The 21,945-nt window shown below is 36.9% G+C and overlaps 2 protein-coding genes across 4 annotated transcripts; both read left to right on the top strand.

Moving 5' to 3' along the window:
* Nucleotides 1-4,886: 4,886 nt before the first annotated feature.
* LOC107794515 (autophagy-related protein 3) lies at nt 4,887-15,773 on the top strand. Of its 3 annotated transcripts, none has more exons than XM_075252055.1 (10): nt 4,887-5,192; nt 6,034-6,104; nt 6,638-6,754; nt 6,833-6,999; nt 9,775-9,860; nt 9,997-10,048; nt 11,126-11,191; nt 11,558-11,685; nt 12,349-12,453; nt 15,636-15,773. In XM_075252055.1, exons 1-9 carry the CDS (start codon nt 5,032-5,034, stop codon nt 12,443-12,445), a joined length of 945 nt encoding a protein of 314 aa, XP_075108156.1. In that variant the 5' UTR covers nt 4,887-5,031; the 3' UTR covers nt 12,446-12,453; nt 15,636-15,773. The 3 variants fall into 3 exon arrangements, with proteins under 3 accessions (XP_075108156.1, XP_075108155.1, XP_075108154.1); XM_075252054.1 differs by lacking the exon at nt 15,636-15,773 and adding an exon at nt 14,434-14,571; XM_075252053.1 differs by lacking the exon at nt 15,636-15,773 and adding an exon at nt 12,846-13,097.
* Nucleotides 14,446-16,103, top strand: LOC107794516 (PLAT domain-containing protein 3). The gene is made up of 2 exons (XM_016617014.2): nt 14,446-14,571; nt 15,636-16,103. The coding sequence occupies exons 1-2, from the start codon at nt 14,446-14,448 to the stop codon at nt 16,101-16,103; spliced, it is 594 nt and encodes a 197-aa protein (XP_016472500.1).
* The last annotated feature ends 5,842 nt before the right edge of the window (nt 16,104-21,945 follow it).

Genomic DNA, 21,945 nt, shown 5'->3' with positions numbered 1-21,945 from the left:
CCTTTGTTTTTATCATTAGATTTCTCAGCTGGAGAATTGATTTTCTCAATCCGAGTAATCCTATGATCACAAATTATTTGATTTTGTTTAAGAGATTTGATCTCTCGTTTCAAGTTTTCAACTTCATTTTTTAAATCATCGAAAGAAGAATCTCTTGCTAGAGTTGCATTTTTGTTCAACAGACGGGAATTGATAATTCTTTGCCAGATTTCTTATCCCGTGAATATTTACAGGATGGAATCTTGACTGATATTGCCTCTTCTTCAGGAAGCAACTCAGAACCTCAAATTGTTCTTACTCATATTCAAAGACCCCCTGATATTCAGGATTTTAAATTTAAATCTTTTGGTGATTTAGAAGAACTTCTTGATAAAAAGTTATCCGGTTTGAATATCAAACCCATTGATTTATCAAATGATTTTGTTGATAAATTAGATAATACTTTTGACTACAAAAAGGATGTTGCTGTATTCCAAAAATTTATTGATGAACATGTTGCTGCAGTCAGCATCACAGAAATTAATAAATTAATTTCTCAAAATAATTATTTGAGTTTATATGTTAAAGATTGTTCAGCTTTGAATTCGTCTGAACAGACTATTCGTTTGTTAAACAAGCATGATATAGATGTTTATAAACACCAGTATAATTATTTGCATATTGGTATGGTTCAAATTGCTTTTAAGCCTTTAACCTTTAAAGGGTTACCAGAGACATTTTTGGCTGCTCTCAGAGATGCCAGAAATTTGAATTTTAGACAGTTTCTGATGGGTTCTATTGAATCTACTGTCGCCTATGGCCCAGTATATTTTAATACTCAACCCAATTTGTAATTATCTTTATCTGATGTTAATATACTTGATGCATTAACATTAAATGTGAAAACGCATGGTTATAATTATGCGCCTGGTTCTGAACTGATATGTTTATCGTATAGAATTTATTTTAAATTACTATCTACGTTAAACCCCAGATGTAAATTATATGATACATCTGATCAGACTATTCTAGTGGAAATGAATTTTGCAAAGTCTAAGGTCACCACGAGGAGACCTATTAAGTGGGAAGAAATTAATTTTCCAACCACATGGACTTTGGATTCGGTAATATCCCCCAGTCAGATAACTGATGCTGTCAGTAATACTGAGTATTCTCATATTACTCAAAATCCGGATGGTAGGATTTGCATTCAGTTTGACGATAATAATTCCACTTATAGTAGACAGTCATTTTCTAATAATAGACTGTTACCTACTATTAGTTCTAATTATAATAGACATTCTTTCACAAATCGTAGACTGTTACCCGATATTTAACATATTTCTCCTGTTGAACCAGTCTATAGACCAGCTAGAAATCGTGCTGCATCACTACACACAATTTCTACTAAAGTAGGTGATAAACCTGTTGAAAGGGTTAAGATTAACCCCAAAACAAATATTGTTCAGGATAATGATAATATTTCCGATAAGGATATTCCTTCTGCATCCGAAATGGATTTTGACCCCAATGATACTTAATGATTCCACACCAAATTGATTTTAGTCCAGGGTCACAAGCTAGAGGTTATATTCAAAAAGAATTTTTCACTGATAAATGGAACCAGTTTAAAACTTGATTTTTTGATACTTATAGTAAAAAAGATTTATTCAATATTTCTCAAGAGTTTTATGAAACTTGTGCTTTACATAATCAAATTATGTATTTTGTTCCTTGATTTATAACCACCTATTTACCACTTTTTATAAAAGTTTTAGAAAGATCTTATAAAGACGGGAATGACAATATTACTAAAGCCATTTACCCTCCTCAAGCACCTTTTGTTTTACCTAATAATACAGGTATTACTTTTGCTGTATTCCAAAAATTTATTGATGAAGATGTTGCTACAGTAAGCATCACAGAAATTAATAAATTAATTTCTCAAAATAATTATTTGAGTTTATATGTTAAAATTTTGGGTGAAAACATTAGTTTTCTTAATAAAAAACTTGATGATTTAACAGTCTTGATTAAGGATATGAGTACTAGAAAGACCTTGACTGATATTGCCTCTTCTTCAGGAAGCAAATCAGAACCTCAAATTGTTCTTACTCATATTCAAAGACCCCCTGATATTCAGGATTTTAAATTTAAATCTTTTGTGATTTAAAAGAACTTCTTGATAAAAAGTTATCCAGTTTGAATATCAAACCCATTGATTTATCAAATGATTTTGCCGATAAATTAGATAATACTTTTGACTACAAAAAGGATGTTTTGTCAGGGTTTAATAAACTCAGAAGTTACCCAAAAAAGAATAGTAAGTTTGCGGATAGCAGATACGCTGATAAACCCAGAATGCAAACTTATTATTACAACCGTCTAACTCCTCAAGATGTTTTAATAGAGGAACGTGATTGGAATCAGACTAATACATCTTACAGTGGTTCCGAAATTTACGAATGGAATCTTGATGGATTGACCGATAGACAATTAACTATTCTTGTGTATAGAATGCTTATGTATGCAACTATTTATAAAAGTGTGAAAAATACAGATAGGAATATTTGTAGAATGATTGTTGCTGGTTTTACTGGCCAACTTCGTGGCTGGTGGGATAATTATTTGACTATCGATGAAAGGGCAATAGTTATTAATGCCAAAGCCACTGAAGATGGAGTTGATAACTTAGGCATGGCTCTAATAGCAAATAGAGAAGATGCTGTTTACACTCTTATTCTTACTATATTAGAACACTTCAATGGTAGATTTACCAATCAAAATGAGACTGTCCGTACTCTCCTTAATAGCCTTAGATGTAAGACCTTAAGTGAGTTTAGGTGGTATAAAGACACCTTTATGAGTAGAGTGATGGAACTACCAGAAAATAAGCTTGGACATTGGAAAGCTAAGTTCATAGATGGCCTTCCCTCTTTATTTGCTGAAAGAATTAGAAAGATTTTAAGAGGTAGTTATGGTAAAATTTCATACAGAGACTATACCTATGATAAATTGATAGGAATTTGCACACAGGAAGGGTTAAACCTGTGCAATAAATTAAGATTGTCCAGACAGCTTAAGATGGATAAGCTTAAGGAAAGAAACCAGTTAGGGGACTTTTGCACCCAATTCGATTTACCCGAGACTTCTACTCATAAGAAGAAGAAACATAAGTATCATAGATACCCCAACCAAGACAGTCCTTATAGGAGAAAGAGATCTAGATATAGATCCAAAGAAGAACGAGAAGCTAAGAAAGCCCATCGTAAGGCTACTAGATTTACCAAAAATAGGTCTAAGAGAGACCTAGCTGACATTAAGTGTTATAAGTGTGGTAAATTTGGCCATATAGCCCCGAATTGCAAGCTTCAAAAGCTGAAAACCTTAGGACTAGACGATGAACTACGTGATAAGGTTTATGGTTTGTTATACACTTCTGGATCGGAATCGGATTATTATTCTGAGTCAGAAATTTACGAATGGAATCTTGATGGAATGACCGATAGACAATTAACTATTCTTGTGCATAGAATGCTTATGTATGTAACTATCTGTAAAAGTGTGAAAAATACAGATAGGAATATTTGTAGAATGATTGTTGCTGGTTTTACTAGCCAACTTCGTGGCTGGTGGGACAATTATTTGACTATCGATAAAAGGGCAATGGTTATTAATGCCAAAGCCACTGAAGATGGAGTTGATAACTTAGGCATGGCTCTAGTAGCAAATAGAGAAGATGACACTTTCTCGTATGACTTGATATCATCACTGTCATCTTTAGTAATGGAAGCAAAAGTATCAAATGAGAAGAAGGAGTTTAGTCAATGAGAGGATATTAAATATTGAATATTAAAATTTATGTCACAATTCTATAATAAAATTTACAAAGCATTGTCTTAGATATTTTTTAACATCCTTTTGTCTCTAATATCTATTTAATTTTTTTTTTTTAAAAAAAATATATATTTGGCCCACTTAGCCCACTTAGCCCGGGACCAAACGGTCCCGGTCCCCGGCCCGTTTGGACTGGCCCACTTGACCCGTTTAGGCCCGGGACCGGTCCACTTGCCAGCCCTACCTTAATATCATACATCAAAGACAATATAGAATTCAAGTCTAAGACTTGAGTGATAATGCTAGAGACGTATCATTCTTGGCAAGACAAACAACCTTTGCCGAGGTTCCGAATGAAGGATAGATCTGAACTAACACAATCACTATAATCATCCCTCTTGTATGTATATAAGTTTTTCGATGAAAAGAGGCGATTATGATACCCTAGTGAGTATGCGAAGTGAGTAATGGTTAAATTCTCTGCCATAAGCCCTCTGAAGCGAGAATGCACACTGCTTTAAATATCCTTTTCAATACTAATTTCAAGCACTCTTTTTTATTATTAAAAAAATCAACCAAATATTTTTTATCTTTTACAATGAAAAAATATTTTAAACACCATCCTTATACTTTATCCTACATCTTGTAATGTTATTGTATTTACTTGTTGTAAACACCAACATGTTTATATGTTAACAACTTGTTTGGATGGTTGTTACATGTTGTATTGTATTGTATTATTACCTTAAATACAATATTTATTTTGATTGTTACTTAAATTTTATTGTATCTTATTGTTAAATCCGTCATTATGTAACGACGAAAAATATCACTTTATGAAAAGACCGATTTGGTGTGGTCGCGTCGTTACCTTATTTATTACTGTATTTTTTTTCTCGATTTGACTCGAATTTTCGAATTGATGCGATTTGTCGGTTTCATTTGTACAGCCCTACCGGCTAGTGTTTTTTTGCTCCCAATTACCAACTAGTGTGTTGTAGCGTATCACAAACTAAACGTATGGGGTGTGAATTGATAAAGGTATAAACATCACGGGCCAAGTTGAAGATACGGTAATTAGGCGCAATACAAGCTCCGGAAGGACACGGAAAGCACCGTGAGTCGTGGATTTCCGGCTTCCAACAGGAAAGGTGAGAAATCTCTATAACCCAGTTGTCGGAATTTCGATACCTGTGAAAGTGGAGAGTGCAGAAAATGGTACTGTCACAGAAGATTCACGAAGCATTCAAGGGCACAGTGGAGAGAATCACAAGTCCTCGCACCGTCTCTGCTTTCAAAGAGAAAGGCGTTCTCAGCATCAATGAGTTCATCATCGCCGGCGATAATCTCGTCTCCAAATGCCCTACTTGGTCCTGGTATTCCTTTACTTCCTTTTCCCCTTCAACTTTAGGATCAATTGCTCACTTTAAGTCAAAGATAGAGAAAAAAGGTGAAAAAGGAAAAACCGAAAAACATTACGAGAAAGCGGAAGAGAAAACCGATTTTAGCGTCCAATTTCTATGCATAGGCTCCAATTCATGCTCAAAACTTATGTGATATGGAATCAGATCAGTATACGTGTATATGATGGTACAATTAATTATTACTATAAAACTTGGTGTGTATATATAGTCATTGTATTAGTGGTAGGATGAGCTGACTTGTTGTCGGAGACGGATCCAGGCTAAAAGCCCGTTGCTGCAGAGTATGGTTGCTGACTTAGTATAAATATATTATTGAGAATCCCCTAGATTTATAATTCTAGCCAAAAGTAGTTAGTGTCCCGCACTTGCTGCTATAAAAGGTGGATTCGCCTCTGCTTCTTGTTGTCAAATTCAAAACTTTATAGTCGAGCAGTTATTTTCTCTTTTGAGTTTTGACTTTGTTTCTGCCATATGACTGCTCTTTCTTTCATCTCTGGTATTGATTATCGAGCTAAGATGATTGATGCCCATTAGTATTAGTTATGTCGTCTGAAGTGATGAATTTACTGACTAGAGACTATTGATATCTCTCATGCTTTAGGTTTCCTATTTTTCCGTCTTCAGGGTGTTGTCTACTTTTGCTTGTTCTACATTGATTCTCGGCTTCTGATGCATATTATTTTGCTTTGAAGATGAGAATTTTTTTTGCTTTCTAGGATTTTGTTTAAGCATTGATCAATGTAGTATTATTGCTATATGTTACTCGTATCACATTTCAATTGTTCATTGACAGGGAATCAGGTGAACCTAGCAAGAGGAAGTCATATTTACCTGCTGACAAGCAATTCTTGATAACTAGAAATGGTACTTATCATATAACTCCTCCACTCTTCATAGCATTCCATGCATTTGGGTTGACATGAGCTAGCTAACTTATGTGCTCATGATGATTTCATTTTTTATCCACAATTAGCTAGAGTATTAATTTTCACTTCTTTATTATAGGAAGAAGCAGAGTTGATTTTGAAAAGCTAAATTAGGTGTTACAAGTACTTTAAAAAACGGAGAAAATTCTGATAGAATTGCCAAGTATTTTCTGCGTGCTGGTTGGTCTAAACACAGTTGATATACCCATTTAACTGTTGGAACAAATATTATCTTCCCATTTCACACCTACTACATCATCAAATTCTGGAACTTCAAGAATTACACAAATTAAACTTTCTTATCATGATAACTTATAAAAAAAGAAACTTTCTTATCATGCTAGTTTGAGTAGACCTTTTTTGATATTCACTTGCTCTTAAACGTCCTCTTATCATCTTTTTGGAATGCCTAGAGTGGAAGAGTTTTATCATTCACCAGTAAGTTACGTGCCAATTTAACTTTTATCGCAGTTCCTTGCTTGAGGAGAGCCGCATCGGTAGAGGAAGAATATGAAGCTGCTGGAGGTGAAGTTCTGCTTGATAATGAGGAAAATGATGGTTGGCTTGCCACACATGGGAAACCTAAAGGTATTCTTCGTAACTGTGTGTCTAGCAACAAATTGCATTTAATCTTTCATTGTGACATTTGTCCCATTTGTTTCGTAGAAAGCAAAAGTGACGAGGATGACAACTTGCCATCAATGGAAACATTAGAAATTAGCAAAAGGAATACTATCCAGTCAATCTCCTCATACTTTGGAGGTGAAGAGGAGGAAGATATACCAGACATGGGAGAGTACGATGAACCTGACAATCTCGTTGAAACGGATCCTGTATGTGCTGAATCTGCGTGCGGTTTCCTTTTCTTTTTCCCCTTGTTACTTGCTCTTCTAAAAGTGTGTGATTTGTGGTTAATCTCTCCTATCTTCAGTTTCACCCTGCTGCAATTTCTTGTGTTTTATCTCCAAAAGGCCTTTACAGAGTTTTTGCATCTATTGCTGTTGTCTTTCTTTTTAATCATACAAATGAATTGCTTTATATTACAAAAATATGATCTATTCACCCGATTGTAACTGTTCATACTCATCAACTAAATTGCATGATGGTAACAAGATTGTTTTTGATTACGGTTTTGCTCGACTCTAGCGGGAGTTCATATAAGAAGAATATGCATGCATTTGTTGGACCATTAATTACGGGTGTCATCAGTGTCGGAGGCAGAATTTCCGCTAAGGGGGTTCAAAAAGAAAAAAAGGAATGGTTAAAAAATTAAAAGAGATTGTGGCCAGTGAGAATTGAACCAACAACCTCACAACGGTTTTGAACCACCTTGACCACTGAGCTATGCATTTGGGTTGTGCCAAGGGGATTCAAAATATAATATATAGAGGCACAAAACAGTTTTTGCCATATATACACAATGTAATTTTCCGGCCCCGAACCCCCTTCTACCTCCTAAATCCGCCCCTGGTGTCATAGTGCTAGAATTTGTGGGACTCGATACATGCATATATATAAGATAATATGTATTATTGAACATGATGTGCTAAAAATTTGAATTGAAGCAACATTACAAAGATTAAGAATTTTTTTTCCCACTATAACAAAATTGGGTGAGAATTGGGTGTGGCCTAGTGGTCAATGAAGTGGGTGAGAACCATGAGGTCTCAGGTTCAAATCCAGCGGAGGCAAATACTAGGTGATTTCTTCCCATCTATCCAAGCCTTGGTGGATAGAGTTACCCGATACCTGTTGCTGGTGGGAGGTGGCAGGTATCCCGTGGAATTAGTCGAGGTGCGCGCAAGCTGGCCCGGACACCACGGTTATCCAAAAAAAAAAATAACAAAGAAGAGATGGAAACGGGAGATGGTGGGTAAAACTCAGAAATGTAGCCATGTAGGTGTAGTGAAGAGACGAAAATTCCCATGGTTGCTGATATTAATACTGCAAACACAAGGACCATTCTGGGTTCCAACTTTTGTGTCACGCACAGTTGGTTACCAATGGCCGACCTACATGAAGAATCATGGGTGTTCAAGCGCCCATTGTAGTTGACCAGATTTGATATGCTTAATAGGCAATGAGGAACAAGTACCATAAAATTCGGTGAGCGCCCTTAAATATAAAAGACAAATAGGTCCGCTTGGAAGCAGGTGATCTGCCATACATTGTGGTGCAGGATCATTTCCTGCTTTGAAAAATTTCAACTGAGTGCTTTTTTTTTTTCCTTTTCCTTTCATTTTTTTATTTGCTTTTCTTATCATCCAATTTTTCCTTATTTGCTTTCTGTTTTACTTTCGTTTTTCTCTTTTTACCTTTTTTCCCTATTCCCCCAAACCCTCGTTCTCAAACTAGAACTCTTTTCTTTCCTTTTCTATTTTCCGTTCTTAATTCCTCTTACCTTTTGTCTTGTCTTCCTTTTCCAATCCCATTTCCCCCCAAACAATTGAAATTTTCTCTTCCCTCACAACACAACATAACTCCTTTTCCACTCCTCTTTTGGAGCTCCTTCCAACAAGCACTCACGACTATAAAATCTTGGTCCGCTGCTTCTGGTTAGTTTAAGGAATTGAGGTTTTATTTGTACTATAGATGATCACATTACCAACCAAATGGGTCTTATAACTTTCATGGCAAAAGTTGACTGTGTAACTATTCTACCACTAAGATATTCTTGGAAAAGATCTGTTGTGAAAGTCTCTGAACAGCTAAGGTTACTACTCAACAGTATACAAGTACAAATGATTATGAAAGTGTTGTGGAGATCATACGTGTTACTCGAAAACCTTCTGCATCTATTTGCCTGTATGACGGCCTGTGTTGGCTTATGAGATTATATAATAAGTTTATGGTTTTCTGCAGTTAATATGTTCTGGAAAAAGATCTGTTCAAAGCTAAAGGTGTTGTTTTTTTTAAAAAAATTAAACAGATAAGGTTACTATTCAAGAGCGTACAAGTACAATTGCAATGAGGGTGTATTGGTCATGCACTTGATTGTTTTTGGTCCAAACCTTTTGCATCTCCTTTGTCTGTGTAAGAACCAGTGGCGGAGCCACATGCATCCAAAGGGTGTCAACCGACACCCCTTCGTCGAAAAATTACACTGTGTAAATACGAAAAATAAAACTTTTTTATGTGTATATACTATGTGTTGAGCCTCCTTAATTTTGTGTATATTTATTTTTTTATATTTTGACACCCCTTAGTAAAAATCCTAGTTCCGTCACTGGTAAGAACCCATGCATGTATACGCATTAATAAATAAGTTAATGGTTTAAAAGGAAGGCTTGAAGAGCCAGTTAATTTATTTTCTGTTGCTGTAACTTTGTTGGTGTGAAAAGAAGGGTCACAAGTCCTTTGGCTATTTTTCAATGAATTAATCTTATCCTCCCCGAGGGAAAGAAAGTTGTTGTTGTTGGTCCCCAGACCCCATTAGTGGGATTTCACTTCGTTGTTGTTGTTGTCTGTGTAAGAAGATTTTTTCCCTATGTTTTTCTGCAAATCTGTTCAGACTTCAGATACAAGGGCAGGATTTCAGTAAATTATCATGCTGTGAGATTATTTGATCACAATGCCAATATTTTCAATTTGTCATGAAATTTTCGCAGGCTACCCTTCAGACAGCATATCTTGTGGCTCATGAGCCTGACGATGACAATATTCTAAGAACCCGAACTTATGATATCAGCATCACGTAAGGCAACTCATTCATTAGCTTAGTCATTCTTGTGCTTCCAATTTAATATAAGTGCTTATTTGCACAATTGTGGGCCTTATTTAGATGTCTCATCTGGATTAAGGAAGTGTTATCAAATGGTTACTTTTTGCAGGTATGATAAGTATTATCAAACCCCTCGTGTGTGGCTCACTGGATATGATGAGGTCAGTCATAATAAACTGATGTTATTTTAATAAAATGTGTTTTTCATATTACAACAACAGCTATGCCTCAATCTCAAATTAGCTGGATCAGCTATATGAACTCTCGATATCTTCTCATTTCATTCGTGTGCTCAACAATCTTTTTAAGACAAATTTGCATATATATAAAAAACAGACAAATTAGTGGTTCCTAGAATAAAAGTCCCATGAGTCTCCTTTCTTTTTTATATCACTATATATATGCTTGATGTACTCAGATTTTCCTCCCATTGCTTTTTCTCCATTATTTATCATTAATTTCAGAAACTAATGCAAAAGCATGATTTAATCGAACTGAAATCTGCTTAAATTATGTAAAATATAACCTATGTCCATTTCTCTGCAGATTTTTCTATTTCAAAATGATTGTTTATCCTGATTTTTGCAATTCACAAAAGAAGTTAAAAATTTGCAGCAATATCTAATGCAGCGTATTAGATTATCTAATTCATCTTACCCTCCCAAGACCCCACTTGTGAGAATTCACTGGGTTTGTTGTTGTTGTTGTTGTTGTTGTTGTTGTTATTGTAATATCCAATGCAGTGTATCACAGCGTATCATCTTTGAGTTTACCGGTTCTGATAAACTGAATTTACTGGAGTTCCTGAAATCCGACCTTCATCTTTTATTTTATTTTGATCATGCCATGCTTATATTTCTTTTATCTGCAGAACTATGCAGCGTTCCTTTGCGATGAAATATAGGTTACCTATCTTAATGATTGATTTCTTTTGCCTATTTCCGGGTACTGCTTGAAGCACTGTATTCATAGTTTTTTACTTAACAATTCAGTTAACGCTGAATCAGTGTGGTTCCCTTACCTTTCAAAACTTCATTATACAGGAGAGAATGTATATTCCTTTGGAAGAAATAAGATTCCCTTTCTTAGGCATGCATCACGGTCCTCTCTGCAGAACTTTATAATTGTTTGAAAACTGATCAACTATGAAAACTTTTGGGCCTTTGGAATTTCATGAGGCCTAAGTTTTTGTTTGACACATATAGTAAATAAGTGCTGCTCTTGTTTTTATATGGCAGTCAAGGATGCTTCTGCAACCAGAACTTGTACTTGAAGATGTCAGTCAAGACCATGCACGTAAAACGGTGAGCAACATGTTTTAGGTCTGGATGTTATTTATGGACAAGATTCAGTTAAATTTGTGAGACATTAGCTGTTTTCTTTCTTTAAAGCTACTGCTATTGAGTTAGAGACTCACTGCAATACAAGCAGGTGCATTGTTGCTTGAATCTAGTTCCATTACAATTTCTGATCAAGTTGGAAAAATAGTGTTGTTCCCCAGCGGCGTCTGGTTTTAACCGCGTGTATTTTACCCTTATTTCTTTTTTAAGTTCTTATGCGTTTTGTGAGTTTGTCTAGGTATTTTTACCTTTAAGAAAAAGTCTGTGAATTCCTCATTGGGAAGTCTGTCACTTTACTTTTAGTTGTTGGCTGTCAATATTGTTATACAGGTAACCATTGAAGACCATCCACATCTACCAGGAAAACATGCTTCGGTACATCCATGTCGACATGGGGCTGTCATGAAAAAGATCATTGATGTTCTGATGTCACGGGGAGTTGAACCAGAAGTTGACAAGTACAGTAAATTCTAACTTTAGTTCATTTACCTATGTTTTTCAGCCAGTAATAGACATGCTCACATAATATGCATGGTACAAAATGATCTAATTTGGTCACTGGAAGATCAATAGTACACAACATATGTGGAAACATACAAATGCTTGTGCACGTCATGGCATCGATGTATAGCATGCATATGCAATACTAGTTATGTTAGTCATTACACTGAAAAGATCTTTGAGCTGTAGCTATTAACCGCCTGGGGGGGGGGGGGGTAGCTTAAATTTTCCCATAAGCTTTTTCACGCGCAGTGATGGTTTCCCTCATGAAGTTTAGGAAATAATTGTGTCTTTGCTAGAAACTATTTAGCAACCTTGCATCATGTTCTCGGATTCTTCATATCTCATTGGTGACTCCTGGAAGGGATCATGCAGCTGCAGGAGCATCTTGTAGCCACAGTAGTCTTAGACATGCTGTTTCATTTGAATAAATTGAGACACATACAAATCTCCAGCCCCATTAGATTTTTCTTTTGAAAAGTAAAGCATTATGATAAAAGAATTTTGTTTTACTAGATTAAAAGTAATTCAGTTCAATTTTTTGTATATTTGCATGAGGTTTCATGATAAAAGTTTTTATCTCTTCTCTGGAACATTGATCTGAAGCACCCAATTGACAGGTACCTTTTCCTATTCTTGAAATTTATGGCATCTGTCATTCCGACAATTGAATATGATTACACCATGGACTTTGATCTTGGTAGCAGCAGCACCTGAATTAAGAGGTAAACTTCCTTATTTGACGTCTATAGTTCTGTGAGTTATTTCAAGCTTATACTATATGCTAACCTTAAATCAGAAATGACCTCCATTAGATAAATTTTAAGGTTACCTTGTAAGGCTTTTGATGTCGTTGGGATTTTTTGCTGTTTGCTGTACCCAAAAAGAGGTCTTTCTGCTTCGGATTGTGTCTGCATTCTAAAGCCAGGGGCATAAAAGGCCCCAACTGAAGTGTCTGCTGAAAATTGTATGCTTTATCATTTTCAGATACTAAGAGTGGCTGGGGCATGATTTTGTCGTTTTTCTTTTCTTTTTTCGGGTTTTTCAGTATTTTGGTATGGTGATGATTTTGAATGTTCCTGCTTCAATCTCTTTCCTTTTTCCCACCTCTTTTCAGATGAATATGTTGCACATAAAATGTCATGCCAGAGACCCTAGCGATGATGCGTCTCTTCATTTCATCCAACCTGTGATCAGTGTTGCTTGTACAGTTGTACATAGCATTAATAGCTCTAATTCTGAAATATGTGTGCATATGCTTATCGTCAGCTTCCCTTGTTTATTTTACATTTCATAAGACGAATTTGATGTTATTTTGAAAGTAAATTTGCACGATTAGCTTAAAGGTTGAAAGATCCTGGCTTTTGTACTTTGGTTTTTTAAAAGTTCTCGGAAAATTTTCATTATTAGCTATGCTTAGATGTAAAAACAGATGAAAATCAATCAACAAATGTACTTCGGAGAACAAGACAAGAATCCAAATTGCTGTTTTTCCTTTTTTTTTTTAAAAAAAAATAAAAAATAACTAAGACTCCATATTCCAAAAAAATTATATTTGGACCAGGTGTTCGAAACACCATATTTCTTTGGATTATTTCCCAAAATCTTCTTTTTTCCAAGAAGTAATTTTTCAAGTTTTAAAACCACTGCCAAATCTGAATACAAATGCCACCTAAGGCTCTCAAGTACAGTAGAGCCAACCCATGAGCTTCCACAATCTGTTTTCTTCTTTATTTTATATATGCTTCAACTGTTAAACATACAAGCATTATACACCGATATAGCTGATTCCTACACTTCTTTCTTTTCATATTATTTTTTTCTCTGTAATTCTGTTCTGGGAAAATTTACTATCCTTCCCATAGGGGAAAATATCTCTGATTCAATATGAGGGTGATATCAGTTGATATTCCTAATCATTTTTTTAAAAAAATAAAAAGAATAGAATAATTAACATGATAACAGTGTCGATCTTCAGATGCCTGTCACGTGGTGCTCGTTCTTATCCCCTCATACGTGAATCATCATCCATTCTTAAATAAATTATGTTCAGATTGAGTAGGTGAACAATTAAACAGTTTTTAAGTATTGGTCCAAATAAATCTGCCAACGCCCATGTGCGACAGCAATAAACTAGAAAATTTGCCAAGTTGATGAATAACATTATCATTTCATGCCTCTCGTGGCATATTCTTTAAACCTGCAGCAGAGACGAGACCCTCCCGAAATAGCATAATTTTCAGAAAGTAATGTAGACATTAGACTATACACCCTTGTATATTTACTGGTTATTAATAATTATTGTCGTTACTCATTATGTGTATTTATTTTAGGGCTCTGGTCCCATTAGCTTTTTTTTCTTAGCAAATACAATATCCAGTAAACTGTTCACTAACTGGTATAATAATAATCTTCTGAATAAGAAATGTGAATTTAATTGTTGAAATTGGAGAGTAGATTGAATTTTTGAAGTCAATGAAAAAAGAAGAATAAAAATGTTAGAGAAAGATAGAGAAGAGTGGATTCCGGATCGAGAATTTACAAGTTATTTTTTTCCTTTTAATAAAAGAAATGATATGAATAAAAAAAAAGAGAAAAGCAATTTAACTTTATTTCAAAAGAAAAAAAGGAAAGGGATATGGTGGGCCTAGTGACTTTTTCGCACAGGAAAACGCGGCCCAATATTTCCTTTATATATAATGCAGGGTGCTAGTTTAATGGTAGACGAAGCCAAATTTGGAAATCAAATCTCATCTCAAAAGAAAGAAATGATGACGAATCGCCACTTCCTCTTTGCTGTTGTTTTCACTTTCTTTCTTTCAGCTGTTGCAGCAGATTCTTCTGTAAGTCCTTATATATTTCTTGATTTCACTATACTTAAATCTTTTAGCTTTATTCCAGTTGAAATTTTAAAGATCAACTGATCCAACTTTAGGATTGAGTTTCATTAATTTTGGTGGTCCAATATGTTGACTGTAATACCTAACTTTTGTTTTTTGTTTCTTTACATATTCGTCAAACTCTACTATGATTACAGATCATATGTTGCTTTTGTAATTATTAATTTATTGCATAATCCAGATTCCAGTATGATGTGACTGTGCTTTATAATATATATGATAATTATGTCCCTTTTTGCTTGCCTTAGCTCTTCATTTTTAGATCTTTGAACCAGTACATTCTGTAGTGAAGCATATGCTTGAGATCTGAATCTGTACATTCATAAACAACATCCTGGAAAGCTTGTCTTTTTATTTATGCAACTATTTTGTAAGATGGCATTATCTGATGCTTGACATTTTCTCCTTGTCGTACTATTATTGCTGAACGCTGTACAACACTCCTAATGCACAATAAATATTAGTACTCTCTCCTCTGTCGTTCAACATTATACTAATACTGTATGAATTATGAGTTTAAGATAGTTTATCTTGATTTGTGTATTCTCTTAACTGTGATAGAGGAAAATGTTAATATTATACATTGAAAGTTTAGTTTGACAAAGGAACATCACATCAAAGTTTAGTAGTATTTAATTAGCTTGACGGATTTCATTCTTAGAAAAGTTGGATACAAATACAATGGTTTTGAGTCATGACTCCTCCTGGTCAATTGCAGCTTTCTATGCCATGACTTTATGGTTACGTTTGTGATAACTATAAGTTCAAATTTTTTTGCATTAAGGATACAAAAAAGACCGTGCACCATCAAGTAACTTATAAGATAATTATAGTTAACTTTTTATGATAACACGTTAACTGATTATCAAATAAAAATGGTAACTAACCTGGAATAACAGATTAGCTACACTGCTAGTGTAAAAAATCTTTATACTTTAGTTGTTTATTATTCTTAAACTTTCGCAATCTTTTGAAGATGATGTCTTATGGATATTTTGCTGATGCAGGAAGACTGTGTATACACATTGTATGTTAAAACTGGATCAATCATAAAGGGAGGAACAGACTCCAAAATCAGCGTTACACTTGGCGATGCTAAAGGAAAATCAGTATATATTCCAGATCTAGAGAAATGGGGTTTAATGGGCCCAAATTATGATTACTACGAAAGGGGTAATGTGGACATCTTCACTGGTAGAGGCCTATGTCTTAGCCCACCAATTTGCAGGCTTAATGTTACTTCTGATGGATCAGGTGACCACCACGGTTGGTTTCTTGATTTTGTTGAGACTACTTTTACTGGGCCACACAAAACTTGTAGCCAATCCATATTCTATGTCGAACAATGGTTGGCTTCTGATGCACCTCCTTATGAGTTATCAGTTTCACTTGATGGTTGTAAAAAGAAGACTGGGCTTGGACAACATGCTCGGCGTTTTGTTGTGGGAAAGCCCAATCGATCTGCTTCGGAATAGTTTGGCCCATTGGACTTCATTATCCAAAGGTCAACTTGAGAGCTATTCGAGATGTTTTTTTATGTGCAAGACATGTCCACGCGTTGTCATGTGTCTTCCCTCCTCTTTGGCTGAAATAAATTTCTTGTTTGGGGCTTCCTTTATTGTTTGTTTAGTTGTCATATTTTTGACTTATCGGCTCTTTGGCAATTGCAATCTTTTATGTACTTAGCAAGGGGTTATAAAGCTCTCGTAAGTTAAAAGAGTCCGGAACCCACTTGTGGTTGTTTTTGTCAAGTATGACGAAAATGCGTGTAAAAAAAGAGAGTTACCTAACTATATATAACGCTCTTTTAAAGAGCGCTATACCTTAACGTCCAAAACGTCCGTTAAGGTATAGCGCTCTTTAAAAGAGTGTTATACATATATAACGCCTTTAGAAAAAACGCTATATATGTATAACGCAGTTATAAAGAGCGCTATACATATTTTGTGGGTCCACCAATAAGTTCCTGCGTTTAATTGACATAACAATAATTCAAATGTGTATAGCGCCCTTTAAAAGAGCGTTATATCTAAAACAATTCAGCCCCCCGAGCTACGCATTGCCTTATTTAAAGGCGTTACGATTTTACAAAAATTCATTCAAAAATATTCCTAACTCCCGTTCAAATTTTTCTTCTTGTTAAATTCTCAAGCATTTTTTCATAATGTCTGAAGAGCGAAAAGTAAGGGTTTCATTATATTTGGGGGGGGGGGGGGGGGGGGGGGTGGTGAGGTTGTGGTAGTGAATAACTTAGTGAACTATAGTTTATCTCCACAGTGTCATATTAAGTTGCCACTTATAATGGAGTACGATAGATTGGTATCATTGTTATGTAATAAAATGAGTGTGAGAAAACGTTCGGTGAACCTTAAAATAATCGGAAGATATCCGTATTCCGTCACTCTGCAAGGAGTTGCTTGTTACGCTGAGTTTAACATCGACGATGATGAAACTTTGAGGGATTTTTTGAGGACTCCGGAAGGATACCGGGAATTTCTTGTGATAAAAATGTTAGAAATGTACGTCAAGGTCGAAGACGTTCGCAATAATGAGGTTGCGCATAGTACGGATAACCCTCAGTCATCCGGTGGTTATTCTGGAGTAGTTTTTGCCGGAAAGGTTCCGGATGAAATTTTTTGCCCTGATTTAAACTTATCACCACGGACGAATGAGGAGCGAGGAAATAATTTCTCTCTTGCTTTACATAATCCACAAGACGAGTGGTAAACTTTATTTTTCTTTGTGTTACGATGTATATTTTTATTGTATTGAATTTGTATTAACGCTCACATATTCCACAGGGGGTACCGCCCAGATATGACTTTTACAAGTTATGAACCCACGGCCAGTTAGAATATGCGTAGTTCTGGTGTGTTGGATCATGGTGGTTCATCCGAGAGTCATCACCAACAGGATAATGTCCATCAAGAAATGTCAACACATTACGACTTGTAAGTGAAGTGATACAACTATATGGAAAGTATTTATTAATTTCAGTAATGATGTTTAATTTTTTGTTTGTGCAGTGAAAATGAGCAAGTTGAACCACCTGTCATGATTCAATTGCCCGAAGATGACATATTAAATCGGGATCTGGCAGATGCACAGAGTGAGGAAGAGAACAGTGATTATGACAACAATGCCGATGATTCCGAAGATGACACACCCTTCCCTCGTGAGGAGGGTGATGAGGAGGAAGAGAATGAAGGACCTGATTTGACGAGGGAGTATGCTCCACCCCCGTTAGACCAAGAGTGTACGAGTCCCAAGTGCCGTTTCATTCAAGGAAGATTCCCTACCTTGATAACTTGCCAAGTATGCCGGATGTGGATGCTCTCACAAGGGATTTTGATGAAATTAGGACAGCAATGTGGGATGATTCTAGACCAACAATGTTGGCAAAAGGGCATGCTTTTTCCTGATAAAGTGCGCCTAAGCAGGGCGGCAAAAATGTACAGCGTAAAAGAGTGTCGTGAGATGACGGTATGGGAGTCAAGTCCGGATGTATACAAGGTTGTTTGCCGCAGATGGTTTACGGGTGCTGCGTGCGAGCAAGAAGTACACAGGTTTGTGGAAAATGGGTAAATATATTCCCACCCACAGATGTGAAATGGACACATTCAATGGGAATCACTACAACTTGGATATTGACTTGATTTCTCTTGTCCTTATTCCACACTTTGAAGCGTCTATAAGGTATAAAATCAAAGAGTGCATTACATCAGTCCACCGGGAATATGTCCATACCATTACCAAAAGAAAGGCATTTCTCGGGCGCAAACGTGCGTTTGAAATTATTTATGGTAACTGGGATAAGTCATTTGCAGCTCTACCCAGGTACATGGCCGCACTGCAGCACTTTAACCCCAGGACGGTTGTTGAATGGAAGTTTGAGCGGAGTCCGAGAAGACCAGAATATATATTCAATTACGTGTTCTGGGCATTTAAACCAGCAATTGATGATTTTCCGCATTGCCGGTCGGTAATATCCATAGACGACACTCATGTCTATGGAAAGTATGATATCAAACTGTTGATCGCCGTTGCAGTAGATGCTAATGGACAAATATTTCCTCTAGCTTTTGCTATTTGTGCCAATGAAAGCCAAGAGACGTGGACGCTGTTTTTGAACCATTTGAAAGAGAACGTTGTCAAACAGCGTTCCGATATTTGTCTAATATCTGATCGGCATGGTGGTATCTTTAGTTCTGTAGAGAATTTACCTGCATGGCAAGAACTTTATGCCTACCACCGTTACTGTGTGAGGCATTTGAAGGCCAATTTCCAGAAGGCACATCCCAACAAGGATCTGCATGATTTGATGTGGATGGCAGCAACAGAACACCAAGAGAATAAATTCCGAAGGCACATAGAATCTATCAAGCAGGAAGACGAGAGAGCTTATGGTTGGTTGATACAACATGAGCTTAACAAATGGACTTTGCATGCGAATGGTGGAAGAAGATGGGGAATTCTGACTACAAATGTCTCAGAGTCTTTCAACGGGTTATTAAAGTCGGCAAGAGGATTGCCTGTCACTACCATGGTGCGCATGTCGTTCAAGCTGATGGCAGAGAGGTTTATTGAAAAGGTTGCAGATGCAATGTCATTGATGGAAAGGGGTGTTGAATTTATGCCACTGCCGATGAAGAGATTTGAGAAATACATGCGGTGAGCACATTGGCATTTATTTTTACAGTATGATCACGATAGAAATATTTTTGAAGTTCGCACCGCTATCCATCAAAATCGGGGGAATAATGTACATACCATAAATGAATCTACAAGGTTATGCTCTTGTGAAAAATGGTCCATCTACCACATGACGTTCTCACATGCCATCAGGTTCTTTTAACATGTTGGTTTAGGGCCAACCAACTACATTGATAAATAATATAGTGTCGCTGCATACTTAAACACCTATAGTGGGCAAAAATTCTGTGTGCCCGAAATTCCCAAATATAACGGAACGACCGACCCCAACGAACACGTCACTTCTTACACGTGTGCCATCAAAGGCAATGATTTAGAAGACGATGAAATCGAATCTGTGTTGTTAAAAACATTTGAAGAGACCCTCGTGAAGGGAGCAATGATTTGATATCACAACCTACCACTGAATTCCATTGACTCATTTTCCATGTTAGTAGATTCTTTTGTAAAATCACACATTGGCGCCATAAGAGTCACAACAAGGAAATCAGACCTTTTCAAAGTAAGACAAAAGGATAACGAGATGGTGAGGGAGTTCGTATCTCATTTTCAAATGGAACGAATGGATCTGCCACCAGTCACAGACGATTGGGCTGTTCAGGCTTTCACTCAAGGTTTGAACAAACGAAGTTCGACGGCTTCATGGCCATTGAAGCATAACCTGATCGAATACCCAGCCATCACGTGGGCCGACGTGCACAATCGGTACCAATCAAAAATTAGGGTCGAAGATGATCAATTGGGGTCTGAACCTGCTGCTCAAAGAGAACAAGATCTGATCGGGGAACAATACCGACCGTATAACGGAAACCGCAGAATCGGTGAATCGAGACATAACCCCGGACAAAATAACAAAAGAAGTGATCACGGTCAAGGGTCCCAGGGGATGATGAACAGAAGTAGGTTCGACAGGCCTGCCGGATCTAAGGAGGCGCCTCGGTTATCAGAGTATAACTTCAGCATCGATGCATCCGCTATCGTGTCGGCTATAGGATGCATCAAAGACACTAAATGGCCTCGACCCATGTAGACCGATCCTGCCCAGAGGAATCAAAATCAAATGTGCGAATATCATGGTACCCATGGCCACAGAACGGAAGATTACAGGCAACTAAGAGAGGAGGTAGCCCGGTTATTCAACAAAGGGCACCCTAGAGAATTTTTAAGCGATAGGGCGAAGAACCATTTTAAAAACAGGGATTTCGGCAAGCAAAATGAACAAGAAGAACCACAGCATGTCATTCACATGATCATCGGTGGCGCTGATACCCCTCAGGGACCGGTGCTTAAACGTAGTAAGACATCAATTGTGAGAGAAAAGCGATCTCGAACTCAGGATTACGCACCTATAGGAAATTTATCCTTCAATGATGAAGATGTAGAAGGAGTCATACAACTTCATAATGATGCACTGGTAATATCCGTACTTATGAATAAAACTAAAGTTAAACGTGTGTTGATTGATCTAGGTAGCTTGGCCAAAATCATCAGATTGAAGGTCGTAGAACAACTCGGCCTACAGAACTAGATCGTACCCGCAACCCTGGTTCTAAATGGATTCAATATGGCATGTGAAATCACCAAAGGCGAGATAATTCTACCAATAAACGTGGCCGGGACCATCTAGGAAATGAAGTTCCACGTAATCGAAAGAGACATAAGGTACACCGCCCTTTTTGGAAGGCCGTGGATCCACAACATGAGAGTTGTACCTTCGACCCTACACCAGGTCCTTAAATTCCCAACGTCGAGGGGAGTCAAAACAGTGTAAGGAGAACAACCGGCCGCAAGAGAAATGTTTGTTGTCGAAGAAGCGAATCCAATGCCCTCGCCTTTGCCAATAAAGGGATCGGGCTCAAAAGGGGAACGAGATACCAAATAGCAATCACAGACATCAGCTTTAACTCGACCAGATAATCAGAAGATCGATGAAGATGATGACCAAAGGATCCCTCGATCCTTCATGGTTCCCGATGATTCCGACGCTACTAAATCAACGATTGAGGAATTGGAGCAAGTCACACTAATCGAGCATTGGCCCGAACGGAAAGTATACCTGGGAACGGGGTTGACTCCTGAATTCAGAAAAAAACTTATTCAATTTCTTATCGTTAACGTAGATTATTTTTCTTGGTCCCATTTAGATTTAACAGGGATCCCACCGGATATAACGACGCATCAGCTAATCTTGAACCCTAGGTTCAGACCGGTGAAGCAAAAGAGAAGACCCCAGTCCGAGGTAAAGCACACATTCATAAAGGACGAGGTAACTAAACTTCTCAAGATAGGGTCCATTCGGGAGGGAAAATATCCCGAATGGTTAGCCAATGTAGTTGTAGTGCCTAAAAAAGGGAACAAACTTAGAATGTGTGTAGATTATAAGGATTTGAACAAAGGATGCCCCAAAGATTCCTTTCTGCTGCCCAACATCGATCGCATGATCGATGCCATGGCCGGCCACGAGATCCTTACTTTTCTCGATGCCTATTCCGGGTATAATCAAATCGAAATGAACTCGGAAGACCAGGAAAAGGCTTCATTTTCACCAAGTATGGAACATATTGTTATAATGTGATGCCCTTCGGGCTAAAGAATGCAGGAGCT

This window comes from Nicotiana tabacum, chromosome 4 (assembly GCF_000715075.1).
Source record: "Nicotiana tabacum cultivar K326 chromosome 4, ASM71507v2, whole genome shotgun sequence".
Lineage (NCBI taxonomy): Eukaryota > Viridiplantae > Streptophyta > Magnoliopsida > Solanales > Solanaceae > Nicotiana > Nicotiana tabacum.
This window is presented reverse-complemented; position numbering and strand designations above follow the sequence as displayed.